Source organism: Drosophila ficusphila, unplaced genomic scaffold (assembly GCF_018152265.1).
Source record: "Drosophila ficusphila isolate 14025-0441.05 unplaced genomic scaffold, ASM1815226v1 contig_127, whole genome shotgun sequence".
NCBI classification, from domain to species: Eukaryota; Metazoa; Arthropoda; class Insecta; order Diptera; family Drosophilidae; genus Drosophila; species Drosophila ficusphila.
In genome coordinates this window covers 1,832,103-1,846,038 of record NW_025064016.1, presented here as the reverse complement: position 1 = coordinate 1,846,038, position 13,936 = coordinate 1,832,103, and the positions used below count along the sequence as shown (strand labels likewise).

The 13,936-nt window shown below is 41.8% G+C and overlaps 1 protein-coding gene across 3 annotated transcripts in view; it reads right to left on the bottom strand.

Moving 5' to 3' along the window:
• Nucleotides 1-2,195: 2,195 nt before the first annotated feature.
• Nucleotides 2,196-13,936, bottom strand: part of LOC108096073 (transcription factor hamlet) — a 32,071-nt gene continuing 20,330 nt past the window's right edge. For all 3 annotated transcript variants that reach the window (XM_017197434.2, XM_043209428.1, XM_043209427.1), the window contains exons 5-8: nucleotides 10,898-11,042; nucleotides 8,507-8,663; nucleotides 3,822-4,790; nucleotides 2,196-3,387 (exon numbers count right to left, since the gene is read on the bottom strand). In XM_017197434.2, the coding sequence (XP_017052923.2) occupies nucleotides 2,209-3,387; nucleotides 3,822-4,790; nucleotides 8,507-8,663; nucleotides 10,898-11,042 (2,450 nt within the window). In that variant the 3' untranslated portion in view covers nucleotides 2,196-2,208. The remainder of the gene's footprint in view (nucleotides 3,388-3,821; nucleotides 4,791-8,506; nucleotides 8,664-10,897; nucleotides 11,043-13,936) is intronic.

The following is a 13,936-nucleotide window of genomic DNA, read 5'->3' as shown; positions in this document are numbered from 1 at the left end:
ATGATCACTCTCATATTCCTACAGCGATAATTGGCCAACAAGTTGCTCAAGAATTTGTTCATCTGGTCGAGTTGCTCCACTGCAAATTATGCCTTCTTCAATTAACGCCCCGAGATCAATTTTCGGTCGCCGACTGTGACCAAATAGCCAAATAACCGAATAACCGAATGCTCCCCGTCTAGATTCTTTCTGGCGGAGATCAGGGCGGGGCAGCACTGGATGTGAAACCAATTACCAATTATCTACTGTTTTCCACACAAATTTAACATAATTTGGCCAGTTTTGCGTTCAAATTTGTGGCACAATTTGTGGAAGTTGGCTGTGGTCAGGGCCAACAAATGCTCCATGGCTAAAAAAAAAGCAAGGGGCAGGGGGAACTGAAAGAGGCGGGAAGTTGACTCCGGCTGACTCCAATTGTGGCCGAAGATTATTATTTTGGCTACCGACTGCCAGGCATATTTCGCATAATCGAAAGTGACCGAACCGCAGCTATTTGACTGATCTTTTGTATGCCACTCGGGTAACGGTCGATCGTTGCTTATGCACAGGTTGAAAAAATATTAAAAAATTGTATATAAAACCAAAAAAAAAAAAAAATAAAAACTGAAAAGGCTTTGGCAAAAAAAAAAAAATGATTGATGCCAATGGCGAGCGCCCCGGCTAATACAATTTAAAATTCAGTTAAAAACAAAAGAGCAAACAGAAAAACGAACAAAGTATTTGGAGGATTGGAAAAATATAAAAGACAAAAAAAAAAAAAAAAATTGAAAAGTATTCATGGATAGATCGCATAGTTTTAACCGCATTTCGCCGAAGGCGTAACACACTCTAAACCGGAAGGGTAATTAACTCGCTTTGCCGATCACGCCTTTGCATTCAGATCGAAGTTTGGAGTTTGTAGTTTGTAGTTTGGTGTTTGGAGATCGGACTCGAGATGGATTGCTGGATGGATTGCTCGATGGATGGATGGATAGATGGATAGATGACTTGGGTCGGTTGCCCAGATGGATCGCTAGGTTGGGTATATTAAAAAGCTATAAGTTTCGGTATTCGGTTCGTTTGGTTTTTTTTTTTTTTTTATCTCTTTTTTATTTTTGCTCTGAGCCAATGATTAATAATCGGGCGAGTTGGTTTATAGGCAAATGCGTTCACAATTATGTTTTGGGTCTGCGGCCAGGATTGATGGGTGTATAAAGTCTTCTTTTATGCGGTAATTGAGTGTGGATGAACCAACCTCTTTCAATGGCTTTATTATGGCCACAAAGTTTGGCTTGGCTTGTGCGGTTTTTTTCCTGATTTCGGATTCAGGAAAGATGAGCCAATTATTTAAATGGGGCACTGGAAAATTTTACTGATAAGTGCTGATAAATCTGAAAACGGAATTTTCATGTTTGGTTTCGAAAGTGAAACCTGCCTTTACTTAGAAGATTTTTATATATATTTTTGTATGGCATTCCTTATCCCTTCATTATATAAAAACTCTCATATTTTATGCGATTGTTTCATTTATTGATTTTTCATTTTTCATAACGATCTTTTCTTGTTTTCCATATATATAATAATAATATAATTAAACGTTAAGTAAATGTTATAAAATTGATTTTGTTTTTCTGGTTTTTGTTTTGTTTTGTTTGAGAATTGCAATAATTAGCTCTATAAATATGTTAGACTTACCTTAAACGTTACAAATCGATTTACACATATAGATTTATGTATATATATAAAGCCTATACACGTACACAATCAAAATATCCCCACATATTTTATATATAATATATATGTATGTATATAATCCACAGAGTTCCAAAGTAGTTGAAATCGACTCACTAAGTTGAGACTTGCATAATGTCTATGTACAGATGTTTAAATTAGCTACACATTTAAGGTGGTTTTAGATTGGTTTTAAGTATTTATAGTATGTAGTTTATAAAGTTTTTTTTTCCCACTAAATTGTATTTATTTATTTCGTAGTTTAAGTTATGATGCTTCACCGTCTTTTTCCATTGATTGCATAGCTAATGTTTAGTGTTTAGTGTTGGTTTAGTACAAGTTCTGTGGAAATGGTAACTACTTATAGATAGGTTTTCCCTCTCGGAGGCACACTTAAGTAAGAGTTAAAGTAAGTTTTGTTTTTCTTCAGTTAACAACAAGGAAAGGTCTCTATTTCTTTTCCATTTTCTTTTTTTTTCCTTCCATTTTTCTTTTCTTTTAAGAGCTTATTGTTATGGCCTTGGGATTGTTGTTGCTGCTGCTGTTGTTGTTGTTGGTGATGTTGCTGCTGTTGTTGTTGTTGAGACTGCGAGTGTGCTTCTCCAGATTCACCGACTGATCATCGCTATTCGGATACTCCTCGGTATCCCCCTCGTTACCAGCCAAGCTATTTGGTGTATAAACCCGGGTCATGAAGGTGCGTATCTCATCGAAGTACTCCTCCCGTTCGGCCATTCCGCCGGAACTCGGGGAATCCCGGAAGTTGTTGCCCTCCGACTCGTGCTTCTTCACATGCCGATCGAGATTCGTCTGCTGGCCAAAGGACCGATCGCACAACTCACAGCGAAAGGGACGCTCCTTGTTGTGGATATTCCTCACGTGACGCTGCAGATTCGACGATATACTGAATGCCCGATCGCAATACTTGCACGGATATGGCTGTTCGCCCGTGTGAGTCCTCAGATGCCGGGTTAGGTTCGCCGATCTGGGGAACACCTTGCCGCAGAACTTGCAGCAGTAACGATCCTTGGTTTTCAGGCCGCTGCCCGTGGGAAATTTAACGGACGGAAGCGGCCGCTTTGGGGCAACTGCATTGGCGGCATTCGCCAGCAGCGCCTCAATGGCGGGCCGTCCGCCCGTTGGGCATAAAAAAGGTATCTGCCTTCGATACAGTTCCTCCAGCATCATCGGATGCGTCGTCTGGTGGAAGTGCGCCAGAGCGGCCTCCGCTGCTCCCGCCGCTGCCGCTGCCGCCGCCGCTGCTGCCGCTGCCGCCGAGGCTGAAGCCGCTGAAGCGGTAGTATTGGCTGCTGTGGATACCGCTCCGCCGTCGGACGTGCTGCTCAGCTCACCGCCCGCACTGGTGGGCGGCGATGGGGAGGGCGTTAATCCCGGCGAGGCGGTGGGCGTGGGACTGCTGCCCTTGAAGGATTTCTGCGACGTCGACGAGGCCGCCGAACTGTGCGACTTCATGAAGTTCATCAGCGGATCGACATCGTTATGCAGACTACTACTGTGCATGAACCGATTGTACAGGTAGTGCTCCGGCGGATTCAAGGCGCTGAGGTAATGCGACGCCGCCTTGCTCTTCCGGCAGATCGAGAGGTCCAAAGGTGCATCTCCTCCTCCGGATGGAGTGTCTGTTGGTGGCGGGGTGCTCACAATGTCAATGGATTTCTAAAGGAAAAAATAACAAATTAGTTTATGAGTAAATAGGAAAGGAAACAGTTCGGAATTACATATGCCTTTTTCTCTATAACTTTTTTAATCTGGAACAAGGATTCTTAAAAAGAAAAAAAAAAAAACCAAAAAAAATATATATATAAAAAACATTCTACTTTGTAGGAATTTGATTTTAGTACTTGAAACAAAAATATGGGAATCTTCAAATTTTAAAACCATTTAATTCCCAAAAATTTTTAAATGAATTTCACTTTATGTACATTTAAAGAAAACTAGCATTAATCAAAGCAACTATCTTAATATGTAAAATTTCTCTAATATTACAAATGTAGGATTGCATTTATATTCAAATTATTTTTAATTATTTCACCCCTAAAAATTTCTTGCCTTCTCTATATTTACAAACTATATATTTTTTTTGAACTTACCCTATCATCCTCGACCTGCTGTTGATCGGGACTGGTGGCCCTTTCGGACTCCTGCTCCTTCTGCTCAGATTCCTCGGATTCCATTTTATTGTTCGAGTCCTCCTCCTTCATCTTTACATCCAGCGAGTCGTGGCTCTCCTCGTCTTCGCCATCGGAGACATGCAGCACGGACTCCTCTTTGGGCTCCTCCTTCGGCTCCCCCGCCACCTCCGACTTGAAGGACAGCTCCTCGTCCTTGACCTTGTCGTAGGGAAAGGGCAGCTGGCCGAAGGAGGAGTTCGGCGAGGTGACCTCTTGCGCTGGGCCACCACCCAAGTCCATGGGAGGTTTCGAGAAGAACATGGGAATGTTCGGAGACAGAAGCGGGTTGAAGTTGGAAAATGCGTAGGGCGGGAAACCGGGAAAAAAGGGCGGGGCGGTGCGGAACATCAGGAAGGGATTCGGTGGCGTTGACATGGCGGCAACGGCGGCGGCACTCGACGAAGGCGACGACTCCGAGGATTCCCTTTTCGGTGCAGCACACGCGGACGTTGCTGTTGCAGGTAAATGCGGCTGCTGATGCGAATGCGAATGCTGATGCGGATGCGGATGCGAGTGCGGATGCGGATGCTGATACGGATGATGGCGATTCACGTGCTGGCTGCGATAGACGGGCCCGGTGGAATCACAGAACTTCTTGTGCTTCGTCAGCGAGGTGAGTGTGCTGAAGCTCTGGTTGCACTTGTCGCACTTGATTTGCGTTCGACAGGTGGCGTGCATCCGCTTGTGGCGGCACAGATTCGAGAATTGCGTATACGCCTTGGAGCACACCTCGCAAACGAACGGCTTCACCGAACTGTGGATGTGCTGGTGCTGCTTCAGCCCCGAAGAAGTTCCGAATGTTTTCCCGCACTCCGGACACGGATGACAGCGAGCTCCGACGTGGTAGGCGCGAATATGCCGCTGTAGATTCGAGGGGTCACGAAATACCTGCAAAACACACAGATCGCAGAGCAGAGCAAACGGTGTGAGTTACGATTGGTGGTTGTCGGCGATTGAATAAAAAATAGGTACATAGAAAAAAATATTTTAAACTAATTATATTACTTATAGAGTAAGAAATATAAAAGGGTAATGACCATACCTAATTTAGTTCAGTAGAAATTCACAAAATGATCTTAAATACAAATATTATGTGTGGTATTTAGTTTTTTAGGTTTGGTTTCCTTAAAACCTTAAAATATTTAGAAACAAATTCATAGGAAATGCTTGGCTAAAATACATAACTTTTAAGTATATTTGTAACTTTTTGTAAAAATAATTTAAAATAATTAATGTTTCTTGCTCTGTATAAAATATGGAATTGGTCGGGTGATCTGGTTCCAAATCGAAATGAAACGAAACTGAAATTAATCAATCATCTGGCGGTGCTGCCGTGTGGCTGCCTTTGCCGCTTAAACGGATCTCTTTTGGGCTAGACAATAACCGAAGCTCTCCGAGATTACGCAAAGGCAATCGCAGCACCAACAACAACAACAACAGAGCGAATGGCAACAACATCATCTCCACCCACAAACACCTTCGTCAATTATTAACATCAATTGCTACAATTGTCATTGCCTGGTTCGAAGCATCCATTTACCCCCGCAAAGGTCCAAAACCTGAGAAACAGGGTTGGACAATAGGAACTTGGCCCTGAATAAGGAAAGGGAAAAGGGAGCAAAGTGGGCTTAAAAAGAAAAGAGTGATCTTGTACTTAACAAAAGAACAATTTAAAATACTAGGATATATTCAAAAAAGTTTGATAAATTTAAAAGTTATATTTCAATGCAACACAAGAATATAATTTTATAGAAAAGTATATATTTAAAAATAAAATTAAAAGTATTGACTTGTTTCAGGAAATACTTTCTAAACATCTTTTAATTCTTTATAGTAATTTTCAACTAAATTATATTTTAAATAACCATATTTTGTATTGAAAACACTGTGACAAATTCTACAACCAGCCCTAAACCAAATATATTCCAGCTGAAGCTCGCACTTTCCGTTTTTTTTTTATTTTCTTGGAGGGGCGAAGGCAATGACAGATCGGGCTTTAAAATAGGATAAAGGGGGCAGTGGGGGATTAGAGGGGGTGTGTGTTCGTTGAGGCAGAGAGGGGGAATCCAGGCTGGCATCCAGTTTTGTGTACCCACTTCAAACTTGATTTCGGTCAGCCGCTTCGACTCCCCCGTCGCCTTTATTTTTTACGAAACTGTTATGCCTAATCATGCTGTCATAATGCGCTACGAATTCATATCAAACGATGATCGAGGCAGCCTTTTTTGTCTATCTCTATGAGCCGCACAAAAGGTGGAAAATCAGGGGGGGATTCAGGTGGGCAGAGGGGGGCGACATACAAGAATAGCTCGTGCTATAACTACATCAAATGGATTAGATTCAACTACTCTCCAAAAAGGCGAAAAACGCCACAAAAGACAACGACAACAACAACAACAAAAAGAAAATATATAACGACAACGACGATCACGGTGTTACAGCAATAACAACAACCACTGGGGAAATAACAACTTCAGGAATAGTGAAAAAAATTCTGAGCTTAAATGTTAAAAAAAAGAAAGGAGATATCAAAAAAAGTTTAATTTGTACCAAAAAACATTTTAAGATTGATTTCTGTATATATGTACTAATATCCTATATTATTTTTTTTATCTTAATAAAACACTTCTAATATTTTTCTCAGTGCCCTGAAAGATGAAAAGCAGTCGGAGCTTCAGTGGGTTGAGTGTAGGTGTTTTGGCATTCGGTGGTGCAGAAGCAAAGAAGTGGAGAAGTGGTGCAGAGTCTCCGACGAGATCTCTGTGTTTTTCTGTGGAATGCGACTTGGATGGGGGGTATTATCCAGTAGGTGGGAGTCAGCAGGGGGGAGGTGGGCGGTTTTGGGGGGTCAGTGCTGTAAGCCAAGAGATCTAGGAGCGTACGTGGGGTCAGCAAAAGGCATCGGTGCCTGTGGGTCCATGGCCTGAAGATGAGATCAGACTCTGGTAGCCTAATGGAGTTGAAACTTCTGGTTAAAGTTGCAGAATAGTTACGTTTTTTGGGCGAAGATGAAGGGGTATAATTCGACATTTACTTGGGAGCTTAAGAAAGTGCAATATATTTATATATGAGTTAGGTAAGAAAAGCTACTTAAGAATGATGTAGTTAAATTTAATGGAGCTACATGAGTTGGGATCCCTAAATTGGAAACTAATAAAATTGAATACTAGAACTTGGAGCTTAGAAGATAAAAGCTGTTTCAATTTGAGGCAACGTCAGTTAACCCCCAACGACTTCACAGTTATCCGCCCCCCTTAACACCATTGTGCACTCAATATACAACGACCAACTGCCTCATCACGGATTCCAAGCTGAGCCCTCGAACAAAGCCTTGTAGATCCGTGGCAAATCCCTTTGGAAACGCTTTAAGCCGGCTGCTTAAAACAAACAAAGCTGACAGCTGCAGAGCCAGCTTCAGCTCTTTTTTTTTTTTTTTTTTTGGTTTTTTGGCCCTGTCAGAGGGCCTAAAGAAGTGAAGGAAGAAGAAAACAACGGTCGAAAAGCTTGGACCCCAGCGAAAGTCTGGCCGAAAAGATCGATCATCATTTGTTTTGGGCCGAGTGGCTCCCGTTTAGGGATGGGTTTTTTTTAAACATTTTTTTTCTTTTTTTTTTTTTGGAGGAGATATGTGATTTGAGAGTTGGGGAACCGCAATGCGTGCTACTTACATGCCACCGAAACAATTACAGAGCGCTAAGTAAACCAAACTGTAATGCTCAGCAGACATTTGAAAATACCGTTCGATTTGGGAAATGGAAATCGGACGGGAAAAATGTGTGTGTGTGGGGAAAAAGCTAAGAGAAAAGGCCGAGGCTGCTGGGCTGCGACCACAAGATCGTAATCAACATGCCATTAAAACATCTTTGGAAGATGTCGAAGTCGCAGTGCGATGACAATGACGCATGAAACGAATCGTTCGATGGATGGATGATTTTCGATGGCTAGATGGATTGTGTTGGATGCTTCAATGGTTGGATGGATGGATGGATGGATTTCCAAGCCCTTTTGATTTCGCTTTGGCATTCAAATGCAGCCAGCGAAGATGGGATGAGCTTCAACTCAAAAAATAGGAGGCGGGGTTAAGGGGCTGCGACAGGGTTTCTTCATTACGGAACGCTTAAGTGTTTCTGCCTTTTGGATGAGTACACGCCCTGATTTCGTCTATTGCAAGTAAGCCGCTCAGCGCGTGCTTCAAGTGAGGGAAAAGGGGGGTAAAGGGGGGTAAAGAGGGGTAAAGGGGTTAAATGGGGAAAGGGAAGGGGGGTTGGCTACTCCTAAGAGCCAAGTTAGCAGCCCGCGGCTATTGATCCGCTTGAAATCAAAAGTCTTTTTGTGTTGCCAAGCCACCAGAGCACCACGAGCTGATACAATAATTAATGACGGCGTAACTTTTCGGACCGATCGAAGGTTGTCGGCAACAGAAGCTAATGCCTGGATGCTCTCTCTTTATCTAAATCTCAGTTGTACTAGTTGAAAATGTATTTAACGCTTATCTGTATTTATTTCCCCATAAAAAAGAGTTCAGTTCATGATATTTAGGGGAATAAGCCTTTTAGTAGGTACCATAATAGTTTATATTATTTAAATTTTTAATTTAAGCTTACCAGGCTGCAATTCTCGCAGGAATATTTCCGATAGGTTTTGTGGCAGATCGCCTCGTGTTTGATCACCAAAGGACGATGGCAGAATCGCAGAGTGCACTGTTTGCAGGGGAATTCGTCCTGCTTGAAATGATGAGTGCCCACCAGATGATCGTCCAAACTGCAAAGAACCAAAAATAAAAGAAGAAAATAAGCCAAGGAAAATTCAGGATAGTAAGGCCCTAAAATAAGTTCTCATTTTTCGTCCTTTTTTTCGTTCTTATCTGACTGGCTGTCATCGCAAATGAAATTAGCATTGTGACATTTCGTGGGGCTCTCTGCCAAATCGCCGCGGTTCAATCAAAGTCATGTGCGACAGTTCACACGCCTTTGTTTGCCGACCACCTGGGATAACGCCCCTGCCCCGCCCCCTCTTCGGAAAATCCCTCCCCCTTTCCACCGACGGGCGTCAATTAGTCAAATGATGTTCAATATTTAATATGCGCGGCCAGTTGATAAGGGATCTCTGCCCAAAAAAAAGGAAAAGGAAAACAGCTGTGGCCAATGAGCAAAGGCAAAGGCGTCCTTGCTGGCCGAGAATCGTGGCCAAAAGTGGTGCGTGGTGGTGCGATGCTTATCGCCTTTTACGTGGGTGGAGTAAAATCAGGCAAAAAAAAAAAAAAATCGAAAAAAAGAGAATATATGGCAAAAGCGATGTCGACAAGAGGCGGCAACGTTTTCATTTTTCTTTGTTTTGTCATCGTCATGGAAGAGTTGATAGTTTCGAGTCCCCCGCTCCCCAAAATCTCCTCTTTTTCCCTCTATTTTTTTCGTTACCTTCACTTGAAGTGTGGGCGTTTGTTTGGCTTACAGTCCATGCATGTTCAACATCAGATAAATGGCAAAAAAAAAGGAAAAAATAGAGAGACAGCCTGGACACGCAGACATTGCTCACATAGCTTCCCTTCCATCGAGAGCTCCTCATGTAAAATTCAATAAATCACCGCCACTGATAAGTGCACCCCAGGGGGGATTTCGGGGGGAAGGGTGGGAGGGGGCCACCCACTCTAGTAACGGTAAACATATACACTCGAAGCGCTCCACATCTCGGGCCAAACATCAAATCAAAGCTCGCTTTTAGCACTTCAACTTAAATATATGGCTATCTATGATTATAGCCATCGTATATACATCTATATATATATATATATATATATATATATATATATATATGTAGGAGGGATATAGAAATGTCATTTGCGTGTTGGCTCAATTGTTGCTCTTGCCTTAGTGGCTGCTTGTGGGTCATTTATTTGTTACAACGCAAAACATTTGTAAATATTGGGACAAAACTTTTGCATTAACCACTTGTGTGGTAGAATGATGGTCGTGTTTATTTTTGAAGAGGGAATTACTTGATGGAAAGATTGGTGATCAGTTAGTAAAGTGTTTAAGGGAAAGTCCAAAGCAAATGGGAAACATTAAACAGATTTATATTTATCTAATAAATCAATTACTTTAATTACTAAATGTTTCGTATTTGAATTCGGTAACAAAAATCATCAAAAACAGAAAAACAAATAAATAAATTTAATCCTTTGATTGATATATCGTGTTGTTTTTAAATTTGATCATAAAAAACCAAGTGAAAATTTCCTTTTTTTAATAACCAGCTAGCGGATCGTAAAGCCTAAACAAACTTTGAACCAAAGTTAAGCCAAATGAAATGGAAATGCCGAACCAATGCAGGAGGCATTAAGGCTCAGTTAACACCTACAGATTGCACATTTGGGCCCATAAAAAACCAATCGTGGTACGGGCCACAAACCGAAGTCTATGGCTAAAACCGTCAGTTGGCCAAAAGCGAACCGAAAGCCAGTCAAATCAAGACCAAGACCATTTCAATTTCAATTCCAATTCATTTCGGAGCTGGCAGTCGAAAAAACTCACTCTCACTTTCGAGCGAGCGTCTCTTGGATCTTTTAATGGCATTTTTATTGGCCGCACTATTATCGCCATCAACTTTTAATTAAGATCTAAGCCGGGGACCGGCATTAGACCGCATATCCACTTAGATGCAAAGCGTTTAGCAACATTTGCAGATACTTTGTATATCGCGGTCGGATTTCTCTTTCAACTTCTACACAGATTTTATTCGCTGCGCACCCATAATTCTTTTGGGTAAGTTGGAAGCTAATTGGTAGCTTGTTTTTTCGTTTTTTTTTCTGGTTTTTTATATGGCTCACAGCAACACAGAAAATTTGATATAGATTATCGGCGATGCTGCTTAAATGCCAAAGCAATTTCGGATGCAGACATTCACCTACGCGAAAATCGGGACTTAAAACACTTGAGAGGTTCAACCCGGGGGTCCGATTAATGGCAATTAAGTTGGCCAATACGGGTAGTACTTACAGTTCTAAATCCTCGTAGACTTTATCACAGACCTCACAGCGTATGTCGACACCGTTTTCGTCGTCTTTGTAATCGATATCTGCCTGGCTGATTAGCGAGGAGTTCTTCTTATCCTTGGGGAATTCGTCGCCACTGTACAAGGAGCCTGGAAAAAAGGAAAAGAAGATATGCATTAGATTAGCATTTATGTAAATAAATAGCTAACATTTTTACCACCTTATTAAAATTTATGATAATTTAAATTAGTACTAAGAAACTTTTAAGGAAAATTCAATGATATTTTATTGCATCGTTAAAAATCACAAAAAAGAAGCACAATTTGCAATGGTGATCTCAAATAAATCTCCTTATTTATTCTTCCGCCATAAACACTTCCTCGATCACTCACACAAGCGTACGCAATCTTCAGCTTCAACTCTAGATGTTCACTATATAGTATATCCCTTCGATCCTTGGGTTATCACTTTTACTGGCCACTTGACACACAACCGTTCGGCTTCGCGTTTGATGAACAAGTGTGTCGTTCGCGGAGCATAATGCCGACGAGCTAATGTTTTGTTTGCCCGCTAACAATCTGCGGCAGGTCCTTTTTTTTTTGTTCTGGCCAGGACGCACTGACATATGACCAACACACACACTCACACACACAGGGGCACACACTCGGGAGTAAACACGCAAACACTTAACACAAAATTGGTAGCGGAGACGAAATCGTGTGCACTCATATATGGCACTCGCATAGCTTGACGTTGAATAGATAATTGTCCGAAATGAAAGTAAGGTAAGGGCAAGACACCCCTACCCACCCCACCGCCTCTAAAGGCAATCCTCACCCCCCGCTCTTAACTTGGCCAACTCCCGACGAGTGCCAAGTGCACGGGTGCAGGGAGAGAAAAAAGATTGGCCATAGGTAAAATATGAATTATAAGGAGAAGTAATAGGAAATATTCTATAGGATAACTATTTTAAAGGATTTACAGAAATATTTCAAAATATATTTCAAAAAATCTTAAGGCTAAAACTTCTATATTTTCACACAAAATGAAAAGTAGAAAGGTATGAGTTAACAGTTGTTATTTAATTTTTTGGAAATTCTAAAGCCCTTTGCTTTGAGATGTGGCTCTAAGAATTTTTAAGAACTAGACACTTTTTTTTCCATGTTGTTATTTAAAAATAAACTATACTTTATTAAGAAATTTTAAAATATTTCTCTCTCTGCACCTTTAAACAATTCCTAGGGGAACTGAGTGTTGAATATGAGCAGAGCGGCTGAGGAGAAAGCTGAGGTGCTTCTAGGGGGTGGCTACTGGAGTGGGTAGGAAAGGGAAGAGGGGGTGGGGTATGCTACTAGCACTAGTTAGCAGGGGTGGTGGGCAGTGGACAACCACCAGGTGACACACACACACTAACACACACACGCATAAACACACCTGAGAGAGAGAGAAGCTAAGGGATGATGGCGATGACCAGAGATTATGCATGCAAGCACATCCAAAGGGTCAGCAGTCAACCCCTCAACCTCTGCCAACCTGCACCCTTCACCCACCCCACCCCCTCTCCCTCCCCCCTTTCCCCCTCCCACTTCTCTTCAATGCGGTTCCGTTGGACTGATTTCGTTTGAAAAGTCATATAGATATGGCACCTTACCGGCTTTTCGCCGCTTTTGGCCTCAAAACAGGTGTTGCCTCTCAAGGCAGCCCACCCCCTTCGTTTTTTTTGGCCTAGGGGTGATTACCCAACACCACCCCCTCTCTGCCCTAAACGTGCTCAGCACAGTGGTAATTGCTGTTTGGGTCAAAAGTTAATTTTCAGCGTGTGCAATATGGCCGCAAAGGGCAGCGAAGATTCCCACGTCAAGAGTTTTTCCTTGTGGGCTGCACTTGAACTTTGGCCGTAGTCCTTTTCTGTTTTTTAATGTTTGGTTTTTGGGTGGGCAAGCGTGGGATAGTAGGAGGTTGACAGTAGGGTAGGATCCGTTTCTAGGGGGTGGAGGTGGGCTGACATATGGTGTTCTGGGCGAAAAGGAGGGTAGGTGTAGGTTCCTTTTGAGCCTGAGAAGGCTTGGGAAAACTTGTGTTTGGATGGGTGGCTCTAAGTAGGGAGGAATCCTGGGAACTAAGTTTTCAGATAAGAAGAGCAGATGGTCTTGAAATAGCAAGAAAATGCAGAAGGACGTTTAATAATGTTTATAAAAAATTAAAAAAAGTAAAATAAAAGATATTAAGACTTGAGAAAATTAAACAAAAAAGAACTTAAAATTTTCAAACCGAAATGGAAAGACAGAAAATATTCATTATATAAATAATTATATCTGGCCAGGCTTTTTAGATATTCGAGTGACTGAATAACAATTAAAGATATTTTACTCTTTTTTTAACTGTTGAAGTGCCAAATCCAAGGCTCAATTTTTATTGCTTTTTTAACTCTTCATCTAGGCAATTAATCAAATGCCCAATTCATTATCCACAGACCCATCTCCGCTGTCTGCTCATCGATTCCTTATCATTAAGTCATTGCCCCGCCCCCTTGTCAGCATCTCCCTGGAAAATCCTGCTCAATCCTTTCACGCCTTTCACCATCTCTCTCTCTTTTCATTCTGCAACTCTTTTCCAGCAGCTGGATTCCCCCGATTCATCTGACAGATTGATTCGCTGGCCCAAAACAGAACTGACAATTCAATAGCTGCATTGTAAGGCTGCAGGATGTGGATTAAATAGAGGAGGGGCTGAAAGGCTGAAAGACCGAAAGGAGGCGGGGCAAAACTCTTTGACATGCCAATTACATATCACAGAATCCGCTGCTGGCTGCCAAAAGCCATCGGCTGACCCTGAATCGGTGGCTAAATCGCTAAACGGAAGCCGAAACTGTTGACAAATGATTGATTGAATTATTTACACCTTACAACTTGCTCACAGACAGCAACAAAAAAAAAAAGAACGAGCAAAATCAAAAGTTAGATCCGCCTGCTAATCGATTTGCCAGCAGCAGAAATAAAAAACCAAACAATCAATAAAAAAAAAAAAAAAAAAAGGGTTAGGT